Source organism: Chelon labrosus, assembly GCF_963514085.1.
Source record: "Chelon labrosus genome assembly, chromosome: 17".
Classification (NCBI taxonomy): domain Eukaryota; kingdom Metazoa; phylum Chordata; class Actinopteri; order Mugiliformes; family Mugilidae; genus Chelon; species Chelon labrosus.
In genome coordinates this window covers 15,106,920-15,125,626 of record NC_140350.1, presented here as the reverse complement: position 1 = coordinate 15,125,626, position 18,707 = coordinate 15,106,920, and the positions used below count along the sequence as shown (strand labels likewise).

General features: G+C 45.3%; 1 protein-coding gene across 6 annotated transcripts in view; it reads right to left on the bottom strand.

Annotated features, from left to right (window-relative positions):
- Positions 1–18,707, bottom strand: part of LOC311502746 (transcription factor COE1) — an 81,997-nt gene that overhangs the window by 57,578 nt on the left and 5,712 nt on the right. For all 6 annotated transcript variants that reach the window (XM_084565106.1, XM_084565108.1, XM_084565107.1 and 3 more), the window contains 2 exons: positions 14,182–14,255; positions 9,888–9,956 (listed from right to left, as the gene is read on the bottom strand). In XM_084565106.1, coding sequence (XP_084421232.1) covers positions 9,888–9,956; positions 14,182–14,255 — 143 coding nt within the window. The remainder of the gene's footprint in view (positions 1–9,887; positions 9,957–14,181; positions 14,256–18,707) is intronic.

Here is an 18,707-nt window from a genome sequence, read left to right as displayed (position 1 = left end):
GCTTCCTGTCTGACAGATTACACCTCCGCAGTTCCACAGTCCTGCGTTCGCCTGCCTCTGCGTCTTGAGCCTGTGTGTGTGTGTCTTGTGTGTTTCTTGTGTTTGTGTGTGTGTGTGGCTTTTTGCTGTCGAGCTGTACAACAGAAACGCCAAAGCAAAGGACGGTCCATTTCATCGACGCCACTTACTTACGTACTAGTGTAAATGTGACACGACGTGTGTGTGCGTGGCTGGATGTTTGTTGTCTATAGCAGTGGGACACATCGTGTTTGTTGTTGTTTGGGCGTGTGCTATGTGTTACCGTGGCGACACAGACGGTGTGCAGATCAGGCAGCTCGCCTCGGCCTAGGAGGGGTGATGCATTTTTATGTGTGTGTGTGTGTGTGTGTGTGTGCGCTCGTATGTGTGTGTGTTAGGAGGTAGATAACAATGCCCCTCTCGGCAGGACACTGGTGCTCTCTTCCTGGTCTGCTCTAGACGGGAAACGCTGCCCCAACACACACACACACACACAGATATTTATACCTGTGTGGGTTGCAATGACTTCACCAGCTCGCCCTGCACCGTCCTAACAAAGGGAAACAAGGCCTCAGTGTGGACTAGAGTCCCTCCAACACACACAGGACAGGAGAGAGCGTAGCGCCTGCAGACTCAGCCGTCCGTTAGATCAGACAAGGTTAGCATTTTTATTCCGACACGGCTATTAATAATGAAATGATGCATGGCTGGCACATTTATCCTCTCCTCCGCTCCCCTCTCCTCTCCTCTCCTCTACAAATTCCCTTTTACAGTTGTACAAATTCTCCTACAGTAGGTAAACACGCTCTCGCTCGGCCTCCCAAAACACCTCAACCACCAGTTCACTTTGCGGTAAGGGGGAAAATTCCCACTCTCGTCGGTGCGTCTGTTAACGGGCATGTGTGTGCAGTCTGCAGGGAGTTTCCAGATCAGCTAAAGTTGTTTGCTTTTTAATGACAGAGCTTAAGATATTCACACACACACACATACACACACACATGCGCACACATCCACCTCCAACCACCTATCGTGAATGAGCCGCTCTGTACTTTTCCCCCTTAATTCCACATGTGTGTGTGTGAGTGTGTGTGAGAGAGACTAATGGCTGTCCAGTAATGGGTGCATGGTAAGAGAGATCTCTGTGTAGGCACCCAGAGGCATCTAACCACCGTCTCATCGCCCACCACGAGGTTATCCACATACCACGCGGATGCACACGCTCATGCGTCAGCTAGTCTTCTGTCAGCCTGCCAGACAGCCACCGAAGCCATAGCGGGTTACATAATCACCCTCTGAGTTAATTAGTCACCAAGTTTGCTGATCAATCAGCCAAGTCAGTAAATCAGTCAGTCAGTCGGCAGGTTAATTAGTCAGTCAGCTGATTTGTCAATTAATGGAAAAGACTGAGATAGATTTAACAAAGGAAAAAAAAAAAAGACACGTCTTCTCTTCCACGTCTTGATTTTCCCTATTAGATGATAATATCATGTGTTATATACGGTGAGTGTTAATGCTTGAGGCCTCAAATGATTTCTGATTTCAGGCCCACAAATCCCAGACGCCTGATTCGCAGCCTACAGTTCTGAGTTTTTCAGGATTTCAAACAGGAAATATCATGGAGAAACATTTGATCAGGTGTTCGTACGATAGATTTCACTAATGCCTGACCCCCTCGCTCATCACCAGCCTACTCACCTGTTATATAACAGCTATCATTAATGACCGATCAGCCATAACATTATGACCACCTTCCTAATATTGTGTAGGTCTCCCTTGTGCCTCCAAAACAGATGTGACTCATCACAGAATGGACATGGGCCTTCTGAGGGTGTCCTGTGGTGTCTGGTGTCTGCTGTTAGTGGGGGTGCTTTGGGTCCTGCTGGGTGTGTGTCATTGCTATGGGGTGGGGGTGCCTGGTCTGGTCTAGGTGGGTGTTGCATGTCTAAGTAACATCCACATGTTTTGAATGCCAGGTCCAAAAGTTTCCCAGCAGAACACTGAATTGTCACAAGATGGTCAATGTCGTTTACTTCTCCTATCAGTGGTTTTAATGTTGTGGCTGATCAGTGTAGTGTTCTGCTTTTCCTATTTAGTCTTATACTGTATACCCACTAAGCTGTTCAACAGTCACCTCTATTTGAATGCTTGCTACCATTCATCACCTGGTATCATGTACTCTGTATTTATGCTGCATTAATGAATTTATCTGTTTGCCTTTTCTATTTTGAACGACATTGACGCTACGTAAATCAAACTGAACATTGATTTGAATACTGTCTGCCGTCTTAATAGTCCTTCGAGGACACAGTATTTATTGGGAAGTGTTATTTATATATATTTTATATACTCTTATTTATTCTGAACACAACTCTCTTGAACCACTCACCCTAGACTGCACGAAACAATCGTAGTTTTTCCACAACAAGCAGCCTCTTAAAGTAATCGAGGCATCATAACGGCTCCGACGGGAACAGATGGGAAAATGGAAGGCCATCATGTCAGTGTTTGTAGCTTTTAGGGTAACGTGATCCCTGCCTAAGGGTGTGTGTGTGTGTGTTGGAGGGGGGTGCATGGAGGGGGGAGTGGGCGCAGGAAGGGAGAAAGGGGAGGATGAGAGAGGTGAAAGAGGAGGAAATGAGGAGAACAGAAAAAAAAAAGGAAAAGGGCGTGTGTGTGTAGCTGGGGGGACATAATACATCTGTGTGGACCTTCTGCAGTCGTGCCCCATGGCAGTTTCCTCACCAATATTCCCATAACACGCAGACAGAAAGATGGATGGAGAAACAGAAAGCAAGGACGGATGAAAAACGCACGCTATCCTCTGTATCTCCCTCTCCACACACACACACACACAACTAAAAAAAAACTTCCAAATACAAACAAACCAAAAAAAACGACCCTCATTTCTGGGGTATGACGTCCTCCTGCAGCCTTGTTTGGCCTTTAGATATTTGTTGGGAGACGGAAAGGAAGAGAGAATTAAAGACAAATACGTCTTCTAATACACAGACGCAGCCGGTTGGAATAAGAAAACAGAGTGAAAAAATAAAAACTAGACAAATAAAGAAGGAGAATCTTAATCTTGCTTTTGCTCTTAACACAAATCTCCAGCTCTGACCCGAAACGCAAGCTCAGTATAGTTAGCTTAGACTGCCAGTGTGTGTCTCTCAGTGTGTGTGTGTGTGTCCATTAAAGCAGGCAGTTGAACTAAATCAGCAAATAATGTGAATGCCGAGCTTCTAAATGCTAGGACAGGTGCAGACGGAGAGACTAAATGAGAGAAATGAATAAAACATTCTCCTCTCACACACACACACAAACACAAGCACGCATAAACAGTGAGCAAAGCGAGCACTGACATTATATCAGTGGTATGAATAATTCCCATAGGCCCTCATCCCAGAGGAGCAACCGCTGACCTTTACCACAGGAAGTGATACCGCAACACGAGAGAGTGAGCGAAGAGAAAGAGAATGACGCCAGAAGAAGCCGAAGCTATTTCGCCGTTGGGTTATGAAGTGTGAGACCTCTTCACAACCCAACCAAGCCACGCACGCAAATTACATCCCACACGAAGATAAACAACGGATATCACGTTTAATGAGTCTAATTCGTTTTTAATTGGGATCCAAAAAGGTGCTATGAATTACATAAACACCCTCAACTCATTGAACCCGCAGCCCTCGCTGTTCCAAAGCTCCGCGGTGCCGAGGGAAGATAAGGAGTCCTCTCGGCCAGCTGCACCGCCTCTTCACAGGCCTGGGACTCTCTGCGTTAACCAAATTATTGCCAGAATAAGTACATCAGCCTCTGGACATCGGGCTATAAAAAGACAAGAACTTCCAGTGGCAGTGACGACAAAGAAAGAAATTAACTAAATCCAGACTGAGTGACCGCAAGCTTGCGATTGAGACTGATGGAAGCAGACAAAACCTGGCAGCCCGAACAAAATAAATAATGTGAGCTCTGTCAAAAACTCAAAAACTAGAACGACGCCGGCCAAGAAGCTCAAATGTTTAAGGAAAATCATGAACAACACATGGAACTCTTCTCGGTTTTATTTGATGTCTTTCTCTTCAATGGGTTTCAACTTCACCACTGCTATGTTAAAGAAGATATAACGTACACTATTTTACATACAGTATTTTGTATTTTTGAAGTATTTTTAGTCATTTGACTGAAGCCTGTTTAGCTTTCATCGTAGCACGTTGCATTATATATACACAATACAAGCATTTATCAATTTTATAACTTAAAACAAAACCTTAAATTATTAAACAGATGAAATAACTGGGAGTGGAACATGTAATGGGCGGTTATTAGATGCAGATGTGGATGTTAAAAGGGAAATATTCAGAACAGTGCGTGTGCAGATTGACAAACCCAATCGCGATAGCTCTTAGATGTTCATACTCAAAGTACCCGGGGTTACACTAAGTAACCACTGTCATCTATTATTACCTCTTTGTTTTGGTTGGAAATAACACTCAGACATTATTTTTAAAACAATTCCTGCGTCATTGCCACGTGATATTAATCCATTTATGTTTTGTTTTTTGCTTTTTTTTTTACTGGTTTGTGTCTGTATGTGTAACACGATGTGAATACATGATTCGTACATCGCCAACACTGTACCTAATTACGGTCATGACCAAGCAAAGCAAATTAGAAACTGAAAGGACGACGAGCTGAAAGAAAGGAGGGCAAAGAAGGAAGGGAGCGATGAGGACGGGTCAAGAAAATAGATTATCTCACAATCTATTTTAAGTGCGCGTTCATGTGTGTGTGGTTGTGTGTGCGGTTGCATATGTGTGTGTGTGTGTGTGTGTGTGTGTGGATGTCAGACAGTGACAGTTGAGCGAACAGTGACATACCAGGTTGGCAGAGATATTTTGGTAACTAGGACAAGAGAGAGAGAGAGAGAGGGAGAGAGGGAGAGAGGGAGAGATAGTGAGGAAGACAAAGGCAGAAAAGATGAAGAGATCGTTTAGAAGATCCCACTCACTCCCTCTGTCTCGCCTTTCTTCACCTCGTCCCCCTCCTCCTCCTCCTCCTCCTCCTCCTCCTCTCTCAGCTGATTGACAGCGCCCCCTCCTCCCCCACCCGGTGCTCTCTGATTGACAGGACTCCCCAGACTGAGGCTCTTATCCCCTGAAACAAACCTTGCTCTGCTCCTCCTTCTCCTCCTCCTCCTTTCTCTCCTCTGTCTGCCTAGACAAGCCTCCGCCCTCACGCTCTCCTCGCACCCACCCTCCTCCTTTTACTCCTCCTTTCTCCCTTCTACTCCCCGTAAAAACGCTGTCTTGTCATCTTCACCTCCTCCTTCCATCGTCTCTCCATCCCTTCCTCTTTCCCATCATCTCTTCCTCGAGCTGTGACCCCTCTTAACCCTATAGATTACACACACACACACACAAACACAAGAGCACACACACAGGGAACCCCTTAAAGCCTCAGGCTTATGTGGGCCCCTTTAGACTTTGAGAGGACACACACGGGTACCCATAGCACCCCTACACACACACACACACACACACTCAAGCTGCCTTCCTCAAGTCTTGACACTGATCTAAGCCCTGAACACACACCGCCTGAGACTAAAACCCCCTCATACTGCACACACACACACAGCCTGAGCCCATTAAGCCAATTGTAGGAGTCTAAACAGGCAGCGAGCTGAGCAGTGAGGTAGGTAACCCCTCAGGGCCACAGAGAGACTGAAACTGAGTCAAAGGAGGAGGAGAAAGAAGGAGAGGAAGGGAGGGAGAGGGGTGAGGGTAAGAGGGGGTGAGATGGAGCAAAGGCAAGAAAGAGGAGGGAAAGAGGGAAAGCAGAGGTGTCGGAGGAGAAAGAGACAGAAAAGGAGGCAACAAGGACGTTGAGTGATGGAGAAAGGACAGTAGAAGATACAAGGAGAAACTGCAGCCCCACACACACTGAGAGGAGCAGAGTGGATGTGGCTCTTTAGGAGTCAAGCAGGCGTATGATAGGATATCGTTGCATGTCGTTAACCCTATATTAACCCTGGGAGGCAGCGGGACACTCACTGCGCTCCAACAAGGATTAACTGGGCCACACACACACTCCACATACGCGTCCACGCATGCTACGAAGAGCTGGCTGTCAGTCACACACATATAACGCACACATAGCGCACACAAGGACTGGTATCCTCCCTGACACCATGCGATGAGCTGTCAATCACGCGCAAACACAGGCATTTGTTTCACCTGTTTGTGCCGGCGAATGCATGCAGCTAGTAGCGTGTTTTTTGAAATTTGTTAAAGCGCGATAAACAGCAGGAGAATATAGTTAGATCACAATGAAATGGAAAATAAAAAAATAAAAGTTTATTTTATTAATTTGACGCGTTTCCTGTTGGAGCAGGAAGTAGAAAGTAAGGCTTAGGGACATCCTTTACCTAAATTACAATTCCTGCAGTAAAGAATAAATACATACTGTAGCTAGCCTGTATTTTTCTTGGTTTACATTGATGGAGTACTGAAAATAGCAGCTTGAACCGCTTGACAACCCACATTAGCTTTAGTGCTACTTTCATAAATGAGTACACCTTATCCTGCACTAGTATACTGAACGAGTGACCAAATATTCACAGAGGAAAAGTACAGGCTAGATGGCTACTTGGCTACTTAGCTGCTGCACATGTATTAGTTATTTATCTACCTCACCATGCAACGAATTAGCATGTCCGCCTAGCCGCTAGCTTGGAAAGACACAAGCTCTAAGGTTGACAAAATAAAAAACACTGTAGGGTGCAGCTGACCAATCAGAGCAGACTTGACTTTAGCGCGTAAACCAGCAGCTCCCTAAGTTGAAATTAAGAAAAGGTACATGAGCATAATATGGCATCTTTAAGAAAACGTTTTCAACAACACATGCACAGCAATTCAGGGGGAAAAAAAGAAATGTTTACTACAAATGTGATGGACGCAGCTGGGACAAGTATGGGTCACTATCTAAACATAGAGTTGGAAAAAGAGCTTGAATGTTTTTGGTGTTTTTTTTTTTGTTTTTTTTTGCAATATTGTTCCCCAAACTTTTGCACAAGCATAAACCGTCAAATCTGGGGGAATAATCTTTTGGTTTTGTAGCGTCTTTTGTCTATTTGAATGTGTCGCTTTTCCACAGGCGCGCTCTTCCAGCTGGCTGAGGGGAAGTGGAACCCCTCTTTGATATTTCCCCAAAGACCTTTATCTATTTCTTTTATCATTTGGAAAGAAAAAAAACTATTAACAATACATTTTTAAAAATATATTATACTAATATATAACATATAACATATTAGTTTTGACTGTCTAAATGTCAAAGTGTAATTTCAACTGGACTTTTGTTTACAAGCCGTGACACGCTCTAAGCCTTTATTATGACTTTTTCTGTCTCTCCCTCGCTCTACACTCGGACAGCAAAGTTCCAGATGTTGCACCAAAGAGGCTGTGAACCACTGCAGAGCGGAGGGGTGTGGGGGCTGGGGTGGGGGGATACAGGAAGTATCCCACGGTATCCACGGTAACCTTGACATTCCATCCCGACCAAGTTCCCTGACATCTCCCACAATTCACTCTGCTTCTCTTCTTCGGCCGTGGAAAATGACGCGAGCACACTCACACACACGCGCGCGGTCACACACACTAACAGTCGTCTAACATCAATGCTCCAAACACCGCAGTAACACACATATTATGACTGCGTGTCCATTATTTTGTCAGTTTGTGTCTAATATATCAGCCATTCTTCCAGCGGCCCGGCCCAACCCAAACCACATCCATCCACACGCACACACCCACCTTCCAGGCAAATATATAATGGGGTGTAAGCTGATATGTCTGAGATATCCGACAAAAACGGAAGAATGGGGCTGAGGTGCAGAGATACTATCATGTCCCGCGCAAACGCACGTACATATGACACACACACACAATTATGTGTAGCCGTCAATCATGAGTGCAGTAAACCCCACGCACTTTGCGTCTTACGAAGGACGCGCACACACACACACACAGATTTAAGCTATTTGAAATGGCTCCATCCAAGTTTACTTTGAGACACAAGTGTTTAGCCACACAAAAAGAAGAGAGGAGGCGTTTAACTTTTTCCATTTTTATGAGATTTAACCGCCTGGCCAAAAAAATAAAAAAAAAGGTCACACACTGTAATATTTCACTTTTAGCTCTGATTACAGCACGTATTCGCTGTGGCATTGTTTCGATGAGCTTCTGCAATGTCACTAGATTTATTTCCATCCAGTGTTGCACAGTGTTTTCACCAAGATCTTGTATTGATGATGGAAGAGTCTGACCACTGCGGAAAGACCTTCTCCAGCACATCCCAAAGGTTCTCAGTGGGGTTAAGGTCTGGACCCTGTTGTGGCCAATCCATGTGTAAAAATGATGTCTCATGCTCCCTGAACCACTCTTTCACAATTTGAGCCTCATGAATCCTGGCATTGCCATCTTGGAATATGCCCGTGTATATTCAGTATATCCAGGTAGTCAGATTCTTTGGGCAACATAATGTTGCTGAACCTAGATCTGACCAACTGCAGCAACCCCAGATCATAGCACTGCCCCCACAGGCTTGTACAGTAGGCACTAGGCATGATGGGTGCATCACTTCATCTGCCTCTCTTCTTACCCTGATGCCCCCATCACTCTGGAACAGGGTAAATCTGGACTCATCAGACCACATGACCTTCTACCATTGCTCCAGAGTCCAATCTTTATGCTCCCTAGCAAATTGAAGCCTTTTTTTCCAGTTAGCCTCACTGATTAGTGGTTTTCTTAAGGCTACACAGCCGTTCAGTCCCAATCCCTTGAGTGTCCTTCACATTGTACGTGTGGAAATGCTCTTACTGTCACTGTTTAACATAGCCCTGAGTTCTACTGTTGTTTTTCTTCAATCTGAGTTCACCAAATGTTTAAGTGAAGAATAGATTGGTGCCAAATATTTTCACAAAAGCATCTATATCTGGTCACACAGCAACCAAAAAGCACATGATTCCTTGCAAATCAACACGCATTCAGGCTTTTGTCCAGTTAGTTCAGGTGTGTTTTATCTCATAATGTCACGACTAGAATATTTCACACCCCTCCCTGTGAGTTACCCAGACACGAAACAAGAAGGAGCATGCCGAGAGAAAATGCTCACAGAGGGTTAAAACAACTGCCAAGGACTAAATCTGATTAAAATGAGGTTGGATCTCATTTCAGTTTTTTCTCTGTCACTTTTTTTTTCTTCGCTCGTGACCCATTTTTCTGCGCTGCCGCTGCTGCAGGAGAGACAGAAAGGAGGGTGGGGTGGGATAACTTCAGTCCTCCGCTACGACAGGCAGACGGGAGCAGCGGGAAAGCGACAAACGGCGCCTGCTAGAAGACTGCTTTGTGTTTTAGATTACGTAGAGGAACACACACGTTCACCTGAACACCGTCTGAAGTCGAGTCTGAAGTCTGTGTGGTTGGACGTCGTAACAGCTGATGTGCACTTAAGTCCTGTCCGCAGAACTATCAGATCAATTATTGCAAGACTGAAGTGCATTTGTAAGTATAATTAATTCCTGTCAATCTCCCCACCACTGATGAGTCTTGCTGTTTGACTTATAAATGCACAACAACCGGTGTCTCAAATGATTCTCTCTGTCTTGCATCAGAAGCAATTCTTTCTATCCGAGGAGCATCTATTTCAGGTGTGACAGCGGATCATCTAAACACACAAACATCCCGTCCCACGCCGACATTCAACCAGGTCAGCCAAGCCCCTCATCCAGGATGTGTCTTGGTGCATGAGTGTGTGTGCGTGTGTGTGTGTGTGTGCGAGGGGAGAGAGAAAGGTAGAGGCAAAGTGAGAGACGGTACCTGTCGATGATAACAGGGTCTGAGGGTGTCTCATTACGGTTCCCGCAGCTCTTCTTGTCACAGCACCGACTAAGGGAGAAGAGAAGACCGTCAAAAGAAGAAGGCACAAGGGGCAAAGTGAGAAAAGAGGTTGACACAGAGAACACGCAGTACAATATATGGAGGTCCCAATTTAGATGTTGAAATGGGAGTCTTGGAGCACATTATGTGCTTTATCTGTACTGATGTGGAGAACCTATTACTGCATTCACAGCATTTGATCAAATCTGTCCAAGACAGGCCAACGGGAGTTGTAGCACATCTACACCGAGAGGATAAAAATAGACTTCTATGGCATGGAAAGTGAGCACATAGCAGTATCTGAAATAAAATGTGCTGAACAGTGAATTAAACAGTTAAAAGGTACATCTGGATGGTTAGTTGTGTGTCACACCTGCCAGTAAAAGGTGAATCCCATGTAAAACCTTAACAGCCATTAGGCGAGGACATGTTTTTGTGGTGACATAACCAAAAGTTTCAACAGCTTCAGTCAAAAGTTTCAATGAACAGTTGAAGGATGGGCCGAGCTAGGCGGTGATGAATAAGTGTGGCACCCAAATGCATCGTTATAATTATTTTTTTCACTAAATTACCAATTTTTAGGCTTTGGTTCAGACAGCCTGTTCTGTATTTTATCCTAGGTTTTGACATATCTTGTGTCCTATGGGGAGCTCCTGCTTCTTCTCCCATTCCAAAAACCTGTTAGGTTAATTTGTGAATCTAAACTGGCCGTATGTGTGCACGTTTGTTTGTCTTTGTGTTAGCTCTGTGATAGACCTGTGGTAAGACATTGTACCCCACCTCTTGCCCAGTGTCAGCTGGGTAAGGCTACAACCCCCCACCAGCAGCACTCGAGAGAATAAGTAATAATGATGGTCGTTTCTTAGAGCACGGTGTACGAACACAAAGATAAGTTCCAGGACTCTCCAAAGACTGATCAGCTATCAGCGATCAGGCATAACATTTTGTGTTTAATACTGTACAGGTCTCTCTTGTGCCACCTCCAAAACAGTTGTGTGAATCAGAGAATAGGGTCCTATTCTGGGTCCTCTGGGTCCTATGGGTTGAGGGGAGAGGCCTCTGTGGATCATCCCACGGATACTTTGGGACGAGTGGTCATAATGTTGCGGCTGATCGGTGTACCGTTATTCATTTTATACTCATAAGTGAAAAATCTAGGTTTCGAATTAAGATTTTTTCCATTGACAATGATATTTTTGATATTTGTATAAAATGGACAACAGTGGAGTCTTCTGGGAAACGTGTTCTTGTTTAAGATCTGGAGCTCTGCCTGTCGCTTGGAGCCACAGATTTACTGCTTATTGAAATAAAATCAGGAGGCAAATTTAATTTAATTTCGATAAAGGGGCTGCCAAGTACGACTTAAAACAGTGCAACCTCGACTCAATCCTAATTGTACTGACGAACAGGTGAGACGGAGGGTGGAGAGGACTACAGATGCCCGAGGCTCAAAGGAGGAGCGGTTGGGATACGCACACAAGAGAGGGGGAAAAAAAAAAAATGGCATGCTTATCAAAATTCACACATGTGTACGACAAGTGTGTCAAAGAGTCTTTCTTGCGTGCATCAATTATGAATAAAGGTGTAAGCGGGAGGGAGGAGGATGAAGCCAGGGCGGGAGCGGCGGTGAAGAGTGAAAGGGTGAGCGTGGGAGGGAAAGCTAAAACAAGAGGGGGAGAGGATGGGTTTGGGTGGGAAGAAGAGGAAGGGGAGACATCTCGGGTTTCCCTCTGTCACAGATGGCAGAGGAGGAAAGAAAGAGTGCTGATACGTTACACCTTCCTCATTGTCTCCACTATCTGCCGCTCTGCTCTTTCTGCTCTGCCTGTCACTGGCTTTCTGCTGCTCTATGAACTGGGTCACTGTGCTGTAACTTTGGAGGAGAAGTTAGACAGGAATAAAGCTGTAGATAGAGGAAGGGTAGAAAGAAGAAAGCTAAGCCCGAGGAAGGAGGGATAGGAAGGATGGTTGAGGGGGTGGGGGGTGGAGGTTGAGGTGAAGGGAGGACAGAGGAGGAGAGGGGAGCAGAGTGGAAGATGTTATAAACGGAGGGGTAGTGGGGAGGAAAAAGAGGGGTGGGACGGGGGCAATGTAGCACTTATTGCGCTGGAGCCCGGTGATCTAATCATCCGCCCTCCCCCTCTATCTCCCCCTCCTCCCACCGCACACACACTTCTAAACAACAGAGTCCCAATCACATGAACTGGAGACGCCTGATCTTTACAATAAATGCTTACAATAGCTTTGGCTGCTGAAGCAATTAGACAAAATGATGGCAAATATGTTTCCATTTATTAAGAAAGATGGCATCCATCTGGCTTTTGACCAACTAAATGATTAAAACATTAATAAAAACATATGACTTGACTAGTTTATGGTGTAGGGATGAGCTGTTGATGATAGTAATGCAATAATTAAGTCAAGATATACAATACAGTAAGCGTTCTGTCCCATATACCATATACTGGCTTTGTAACGTGAAGATACAACGCCTTTAATTTTAAAATATTTCCTCCTCTAGTTGAGGGATCATGTAAGATGTTACATTTGGGTTGGTGGCCTACATTTAATATATATAAAATATTCATATTTATTGTTTAAGTGCCATTCCCCAATGAGTTAATCTGCCTGTCTTGAAACTTTCTCAGGATGTCATTTATGTAAAATGCTGCCGGCCAGTCATTACAAATAGATGGCGTTGCAGCCAAACATTGTTCAAACTCCCAGAATGTGGTTTTGAAAGAAAAAAAAAAAAATCTATTGCAGATCCAAAAAAGTTCCAAAAACAAAGAAAAGAAAAGAAAAAACGTCAGGTTAAATTATAATTAAATGAAGCTTGTGTAACTCCATTTGCAAAGAGCTGGAACAAGCGGATACAGTTTTGGGGGGGGTGAAACGAGAGAGATGAAGCAACATTTGAGCTACGCACACGCCACGAAGCCTCCGCCGTGCATCCTCCAGTGAAACCTTTCACATTTTTTTTTTTGTGCCAGAGCTCCAGCCAGTTTTGCAACGCAGGTCCGTGTGGTGGCAGATTGGCTGGGAGCATATGGCTAATAGCACCGCCGTGACAATAAGCCACACTGATTAATGGACGCGCCGGGCTCTTTGTGTGTGTGTGTGTGTATTCTGCGCGGCCGTGTCGTGTGCGAAAGCCCCCGCTGCCGAATCAGCATGTGAGAACACGAGGCAGCAGCCGTAACTTTGACCTCGGCGAGCTGTTGGAGGAAAGCGAGTGTTTACGCTCCTCGCAGAAGCCGCGTACTTTCTGCACTGTTGCTCCCCCTGAGGAAATGTTTTGAAAAATGCTGCGGCGCAGACACGGCGTTGCAGCGCGGAGGCCCCTCTGCGGTACGTGTGTGAAAACCGTTCACGTCCATGCATGATGAACAACGGTAACTTACAGTAAAATCTGTTGCCAAACACAATTTATTTCTAAATTCCTTGTAAATCACATCAGAATTTCAATGGGGTTTTGCACGAGCCTCTGCAGCTGAACCGCCTGAGGAATATTCAGAGAGCTATAGAATAAAATATTAGCGTGCCTCGTTTCACGGCTAAAATCCCTGCTTGTGCATATAGATGAACCCCCATTTATATTGTTACAGTTAAAGTTGTACAGTGACAAGGTCGTGGAAAAAAAGAACAACTTAATTCATGCACTAAATTTGAATTTTTATAACTGTGGTGTGTGCATGCATATGAATACTTCTTTGTGTCTATATATATATATGTACAAATGTGTGTGTGCGTAAGTCCCAGCCAATATTTTATAGTCAGATTGTGGAGGGAGGCCCATTTGTTAGCCATGAAACAACAGAAGGGTTCAGATTGACTAATGAGTTTCTCTGTGTCCTAATTAACCAGGCGTCACAGGCACACGCGCAAACCACACGTCGTCCCGCACACACATTTTCTATTGTATGGCATAGGTTGGTAAAATGCCTCTATAAATAGAACTCTTTCCTCCCAACCTACTTACGAAGGAATTCATCTTAAGATTATAATTAAAGCAACGACTCTGATAGGCGAGACTCATCTTCCTCAACGGATGTGTCTTCACGTGTTTGTGTGTGTGCGTCCGGGAGTGTACGTGCAGGCGGGGGTTAATGAGGGTGACGAAATAAGAAATGCATGAAGAGGTGATCGGTGAGGACTTTCTGCAGACGGGGGAAAGTATTTTGGAGAGGAGAGGAGGAGTGATTCTGATGGGATGTGATGAACCCGTTCTCACCTGCACATTATCTCGTGTGTCAGCAGCACTCTGCACATCTCTGGGTTCTTGTCTTGGCCTTCATAAACAATCGCCTGCGAAGAGAGAGGAAACAAAACGGACTTTAAGCTCAGAGAGTGCTTCTTTGTAACAGGCAGAGACTGAGCAACTGTTTGTGTTGTGGGATCGTGTGAAAGTTACCCGTTTAACAGCAAAATATGACAAACATTGTTAGTCTTTTCTTGGAATGCGTTGAGAAAAAACATCATAAAATCAGGATATTAGTATGTTTATACGATATCTAATGTTAACCATATTTTTTCAGGCTTTAAAGTTAAAGTCAGCGTCACTCAGATCTTCTGATAGGTGTCTGTTATTGGCTGCACCAGTGCATGGATGCATGAAAGCCTATTTGCATGTTTTCAGTACGCTGCACTCCACATCTACAGGGGATGGAAACACTCTGCAGCACTGCATCGTGGTAAAACACGTTGTCAAGCTGGGAGACATATTATTTTTTCTTCTTCACGCCGTAGCTGTGTTGCACTTTTATTTTCTTCCACCGGTTTATAACAGTAACACCGACCAAGTGTGGTGGAGGTAACAGGTTAGTTCCCACTTCAGCTCAACGAACACAGCAGTAACACCTCTACATCACACACACACACACTCACACCCATTGTCTCTGCACGGGACGTCTCTCACCCTCCCCTCTCCGCTGTCGCACACCTTGCTTTAAAAAATCCACAAAATAACAGGCGTCTCTCGTCGGCTCACGTGCCGAACAGGTGAACTCGAAGAGTAAAGTTCAAGGTAGGCTGTGTCTCCTGAAAAAAAGGCGTTTAAGCCGAGGCTTTACCTGCTGCCTGGCTCTGGCAGGGAAGCTCTGAATAAAATGTAAGCATAAGTCACACACCACTAAACTATCTATCAATCAATATGCACGGCCTGTCTGTCTTTGGTCTGTTCCAGTCTGTTTGATGTGCGGTTCTAAACTGCAGCGAGTTTCACCGAGTGACAGGCTCACTTTCCTCAGGGAGCGGCGAGGAAGTTTCTCTGTCCTTCAGAATAATCTTCAGCTAAGGTTCAGGCACGCGGCTGCCATCAGATTAAGTTAATTCTGTGAAAGTTTGATGCCAGTCAGCCAGAACGTTGAAACCACCAGATTAATATTGTGTACCTACCCGTCTGGGACCCAAAACACCTCTGACCCTTACAGGCAAGAACTGCACAAGACCTCTGAAGGTATCATTTGGTGTAAGGCTCGAAGACATTAGCAGCGGTCTCTGCACGGATCAGACTTGTTCTTTCACCAATTGGATTGAGATCTATGGAATCTGGAGTCCACACCTTGAACTCTTTGTCATGTTCTTCAAACTATTCATGAACAATTTCTTCAGAACCTTCTGAAATAAGCTGCCGTCTTCAGCGGATACTGTTCCCATGAAGAGGCTGCAACGTTTAGGTACGAATCAGAGTAACATCCACATTAAAGCCAAGACCCAAGGGTTTCCTGCAGAATATTGTCAAGAGAATCCCAGTGCCTCCACTAGCTTTCCTTTTTCCCACTGTGCATCGTGCTGCCATCTCTTCCCCAGCTAAACAATGCACCTGGTCAGCCTTGAGATGTCAACGGATGACTTCATGACTCCTCAGCCGATGCCATCGTTCTCCACTGCTCCACCAGCTCATGTTGCTACACAGTCTCTTACGGAGCAAGCTGTAATGCAGTGTGTGTTTTGACACCTTCCTAACAGAACCTGCATTAACGTTTTCAGCAGTTTGTGCTTCAATAGTCCAGGGACAAGGATCAGACCACATGGGTATGCCTTCACTCCCCATGAACAGCACATCTCAACACTTGCACATTCTCCACACTTCGAACTAATCAATTTAAAGACTTGACTGTTCATTTGTTGCCTAATACATCCAACACCTTGTAAGGTGACATAATAAAATAATCAGTGTTGCCATCTCTCCACCAGCTAAACAACAAAAGCCAGCCCACCTAAACAAACTCTGTACGCCCCAAAAACACCACTCTAAACTCTATGGAAATGGTGAATCACAGACAATACGCCAGTCAGTCCTTTCAATTACTGAAGTCGAGTTGAAGGTTTCATATTTCTGATGACACCAGTGACACTACACGGGTCAGCCACAACATTAAAACCACTGACAGGAGAAGTAAATAACATTGATCATCATGTGACAGTACAATGTTCTGATGGGAAACTTTTGGACCTGGCATTCATGTGGATGTTACTTATACATGTACCACCCACCTAGACCAGACCAGGCAACCCCAACCCATAGCAATGACACTCTTTGATGGCAGCAGCCATCCAAAGCAGGATGCAGCCTAACACAGGAACACACACAAAAACGGTTTAGGAACAACTTAAAAAAAACCATGAAGAACAGCACAAGGTGTTGACCTGGCCTCCAAATTCACTAGACCCCAAACCGATCAAGTATCTTTGGGATGCACTGGAACAAGCCTGATCCATAGAGGCCCCTCCCCTCAACCTATAGGACCCAAAGGCCCCCACTAACAACATTCTGTTGCCAGACGCCACAGGACACCCTCAGAAGGTCCATGTCCATTCTCTGATGAGTCACAGCTGTTTTGGAGGCCTAGACAATATTAGGAAGACGGTCGTAATGTTATGCCTGATCGGTGTACGTTGTGCAGTAAAGTCAATGGATATGATGCAATTGTGAAGCAGCAGATGCTAACACAAAAGACAGGCCTTTAAAGAAATCATATTCTACAAAGCTTGCCTTCTGGTGAGACTGGACTGTCCTCCCAGGGACCCCAGGGCGAGCATGTACCTTATGGGGCCCCAGCATGAGCAAAAACGGCAGTCTGAGCCCTTCATTTGTAGAAACTATAGTCCATTATGGCCCCCAGAAACTACCTTAGAGCTCTGCAGCATTAATGGAGGGTAGCAACAGTGGCTGTACAGTTGGAGGGCCGTTATTGTAGCCTAAAGCATTTCATACTAATAGCTAGTTGTCTGTGTTTTCTGGAATTGGAGTCCCCATGTGTTTAAGGGCCCGGGGCCCTTGTCAGTTACAATTTTCCATGTATGCGCATAAATTCCATTTTAAAACCCCTTGCTGAAGATGTATTGACACATGAACCTGGAGCCTGAAAAAGCTCTTGGTGGTCCAGGACTCCTGGGATGATCAAGCCCCATCAATGCAAGCACGATGTGTAACATGAACCAAAACTAATACGAGCCTACAGCGGCAACAACACAGCAGGCTCAGCTAATGCTAACATGTCCAGAAGGTCCATTGACCACAGAAGCCATACAAGGCTGATATGTGAAGCAAATTCATTTAACCAGAAAACAAAATAGAGCGGTATCCAGACTGAAAACATTTAAAATGACCTCGAACAAAGCAAAGACGCTCCCACCCAGGACATCTGAAACTATTTGGGTAATCCCTCAGCATCGTCACTTGAACTGATTGTGGGAAAATGCACAAAACGAGAATTTGACAGGTTGTTTTCGAAGAGGAAATGTACCTTATAAACCACTGTTCTGTCTATGATTAGTCCTGCTCTTTGTGCCATGGGAAAGGAGTGGGCCAGGCAACTTCCCATGTACTTGCCTCCTATCCTGAACTAAAATGTATCACTGTCTTCTCAACCTTCCTCGTCTTCTCACAGTTTCTTGCTCTTTCGCTCTCTCTCGTTCTCTCTTTTACACCCACACACTCACGCACCAGAAGAAAACCTTCAAACCTGGCCAGGTGGATGCTTCAGGACTGATGTAACCGTGCTCTTTTTTTCCCCATTTGCAAGTATGTGCTATCCATTTCTGATTCTCTGCTCTGCCTAATGTTGAATCATCTCTCTGTGAGCCAACAATGGCTTTGTTTTGACCCTGTGACATGTGCAGCTTCCTGCATCATGAAGGCTCGGATAACGTGGACCATAAAAGTTGCTAATCACAGGAAAACGGTGCTAAAAGGTCTAAAGTTAATGATAACTCTTGGTTTGAAACATCTGGAGCTCCGAGGCAGACACAAATAATATTTTGCAAATAATACTTCACCCGCCCTTGTGTGACAGGCTCTTGAATATAACTTCCTGGCCCACGTTTGTCTCACATTCTTCATCGCTGTCACCTCGCCTGCTCCGCTCCTCTCTTTCAACTGCTTTTTCCTCCTCTGTCTTCTCCCCCTCTCTCCGCCTCACCGGGCCTTTCATGCACCATCTTCGCCGCTCTCTCCTCCACCTTTGAAGTGGCGTGACACGCGCGGCGTGTAAACAAGGATGCGTCGAGCAGGGGAACACACTTCCTCCCGCGTTAGTGTCAGGGCGACTTTCGAGCTAGTGATCCGATAGGGCCGCACCGTGACAGACGCTTTATTCTCTGGGACGGAGCCGTGATCAACGAGCGCCGCGCTCTGCGTCTCTTCTCCTTCATTTAACACAACCGGTGCTGGCCTTCAGCAGACACAACACGAAGCAGGTAGAGGTGCAAAGACAGAAGTGGGCGCTGGATATAAGGCCAGAGCAGCAGAGCAGT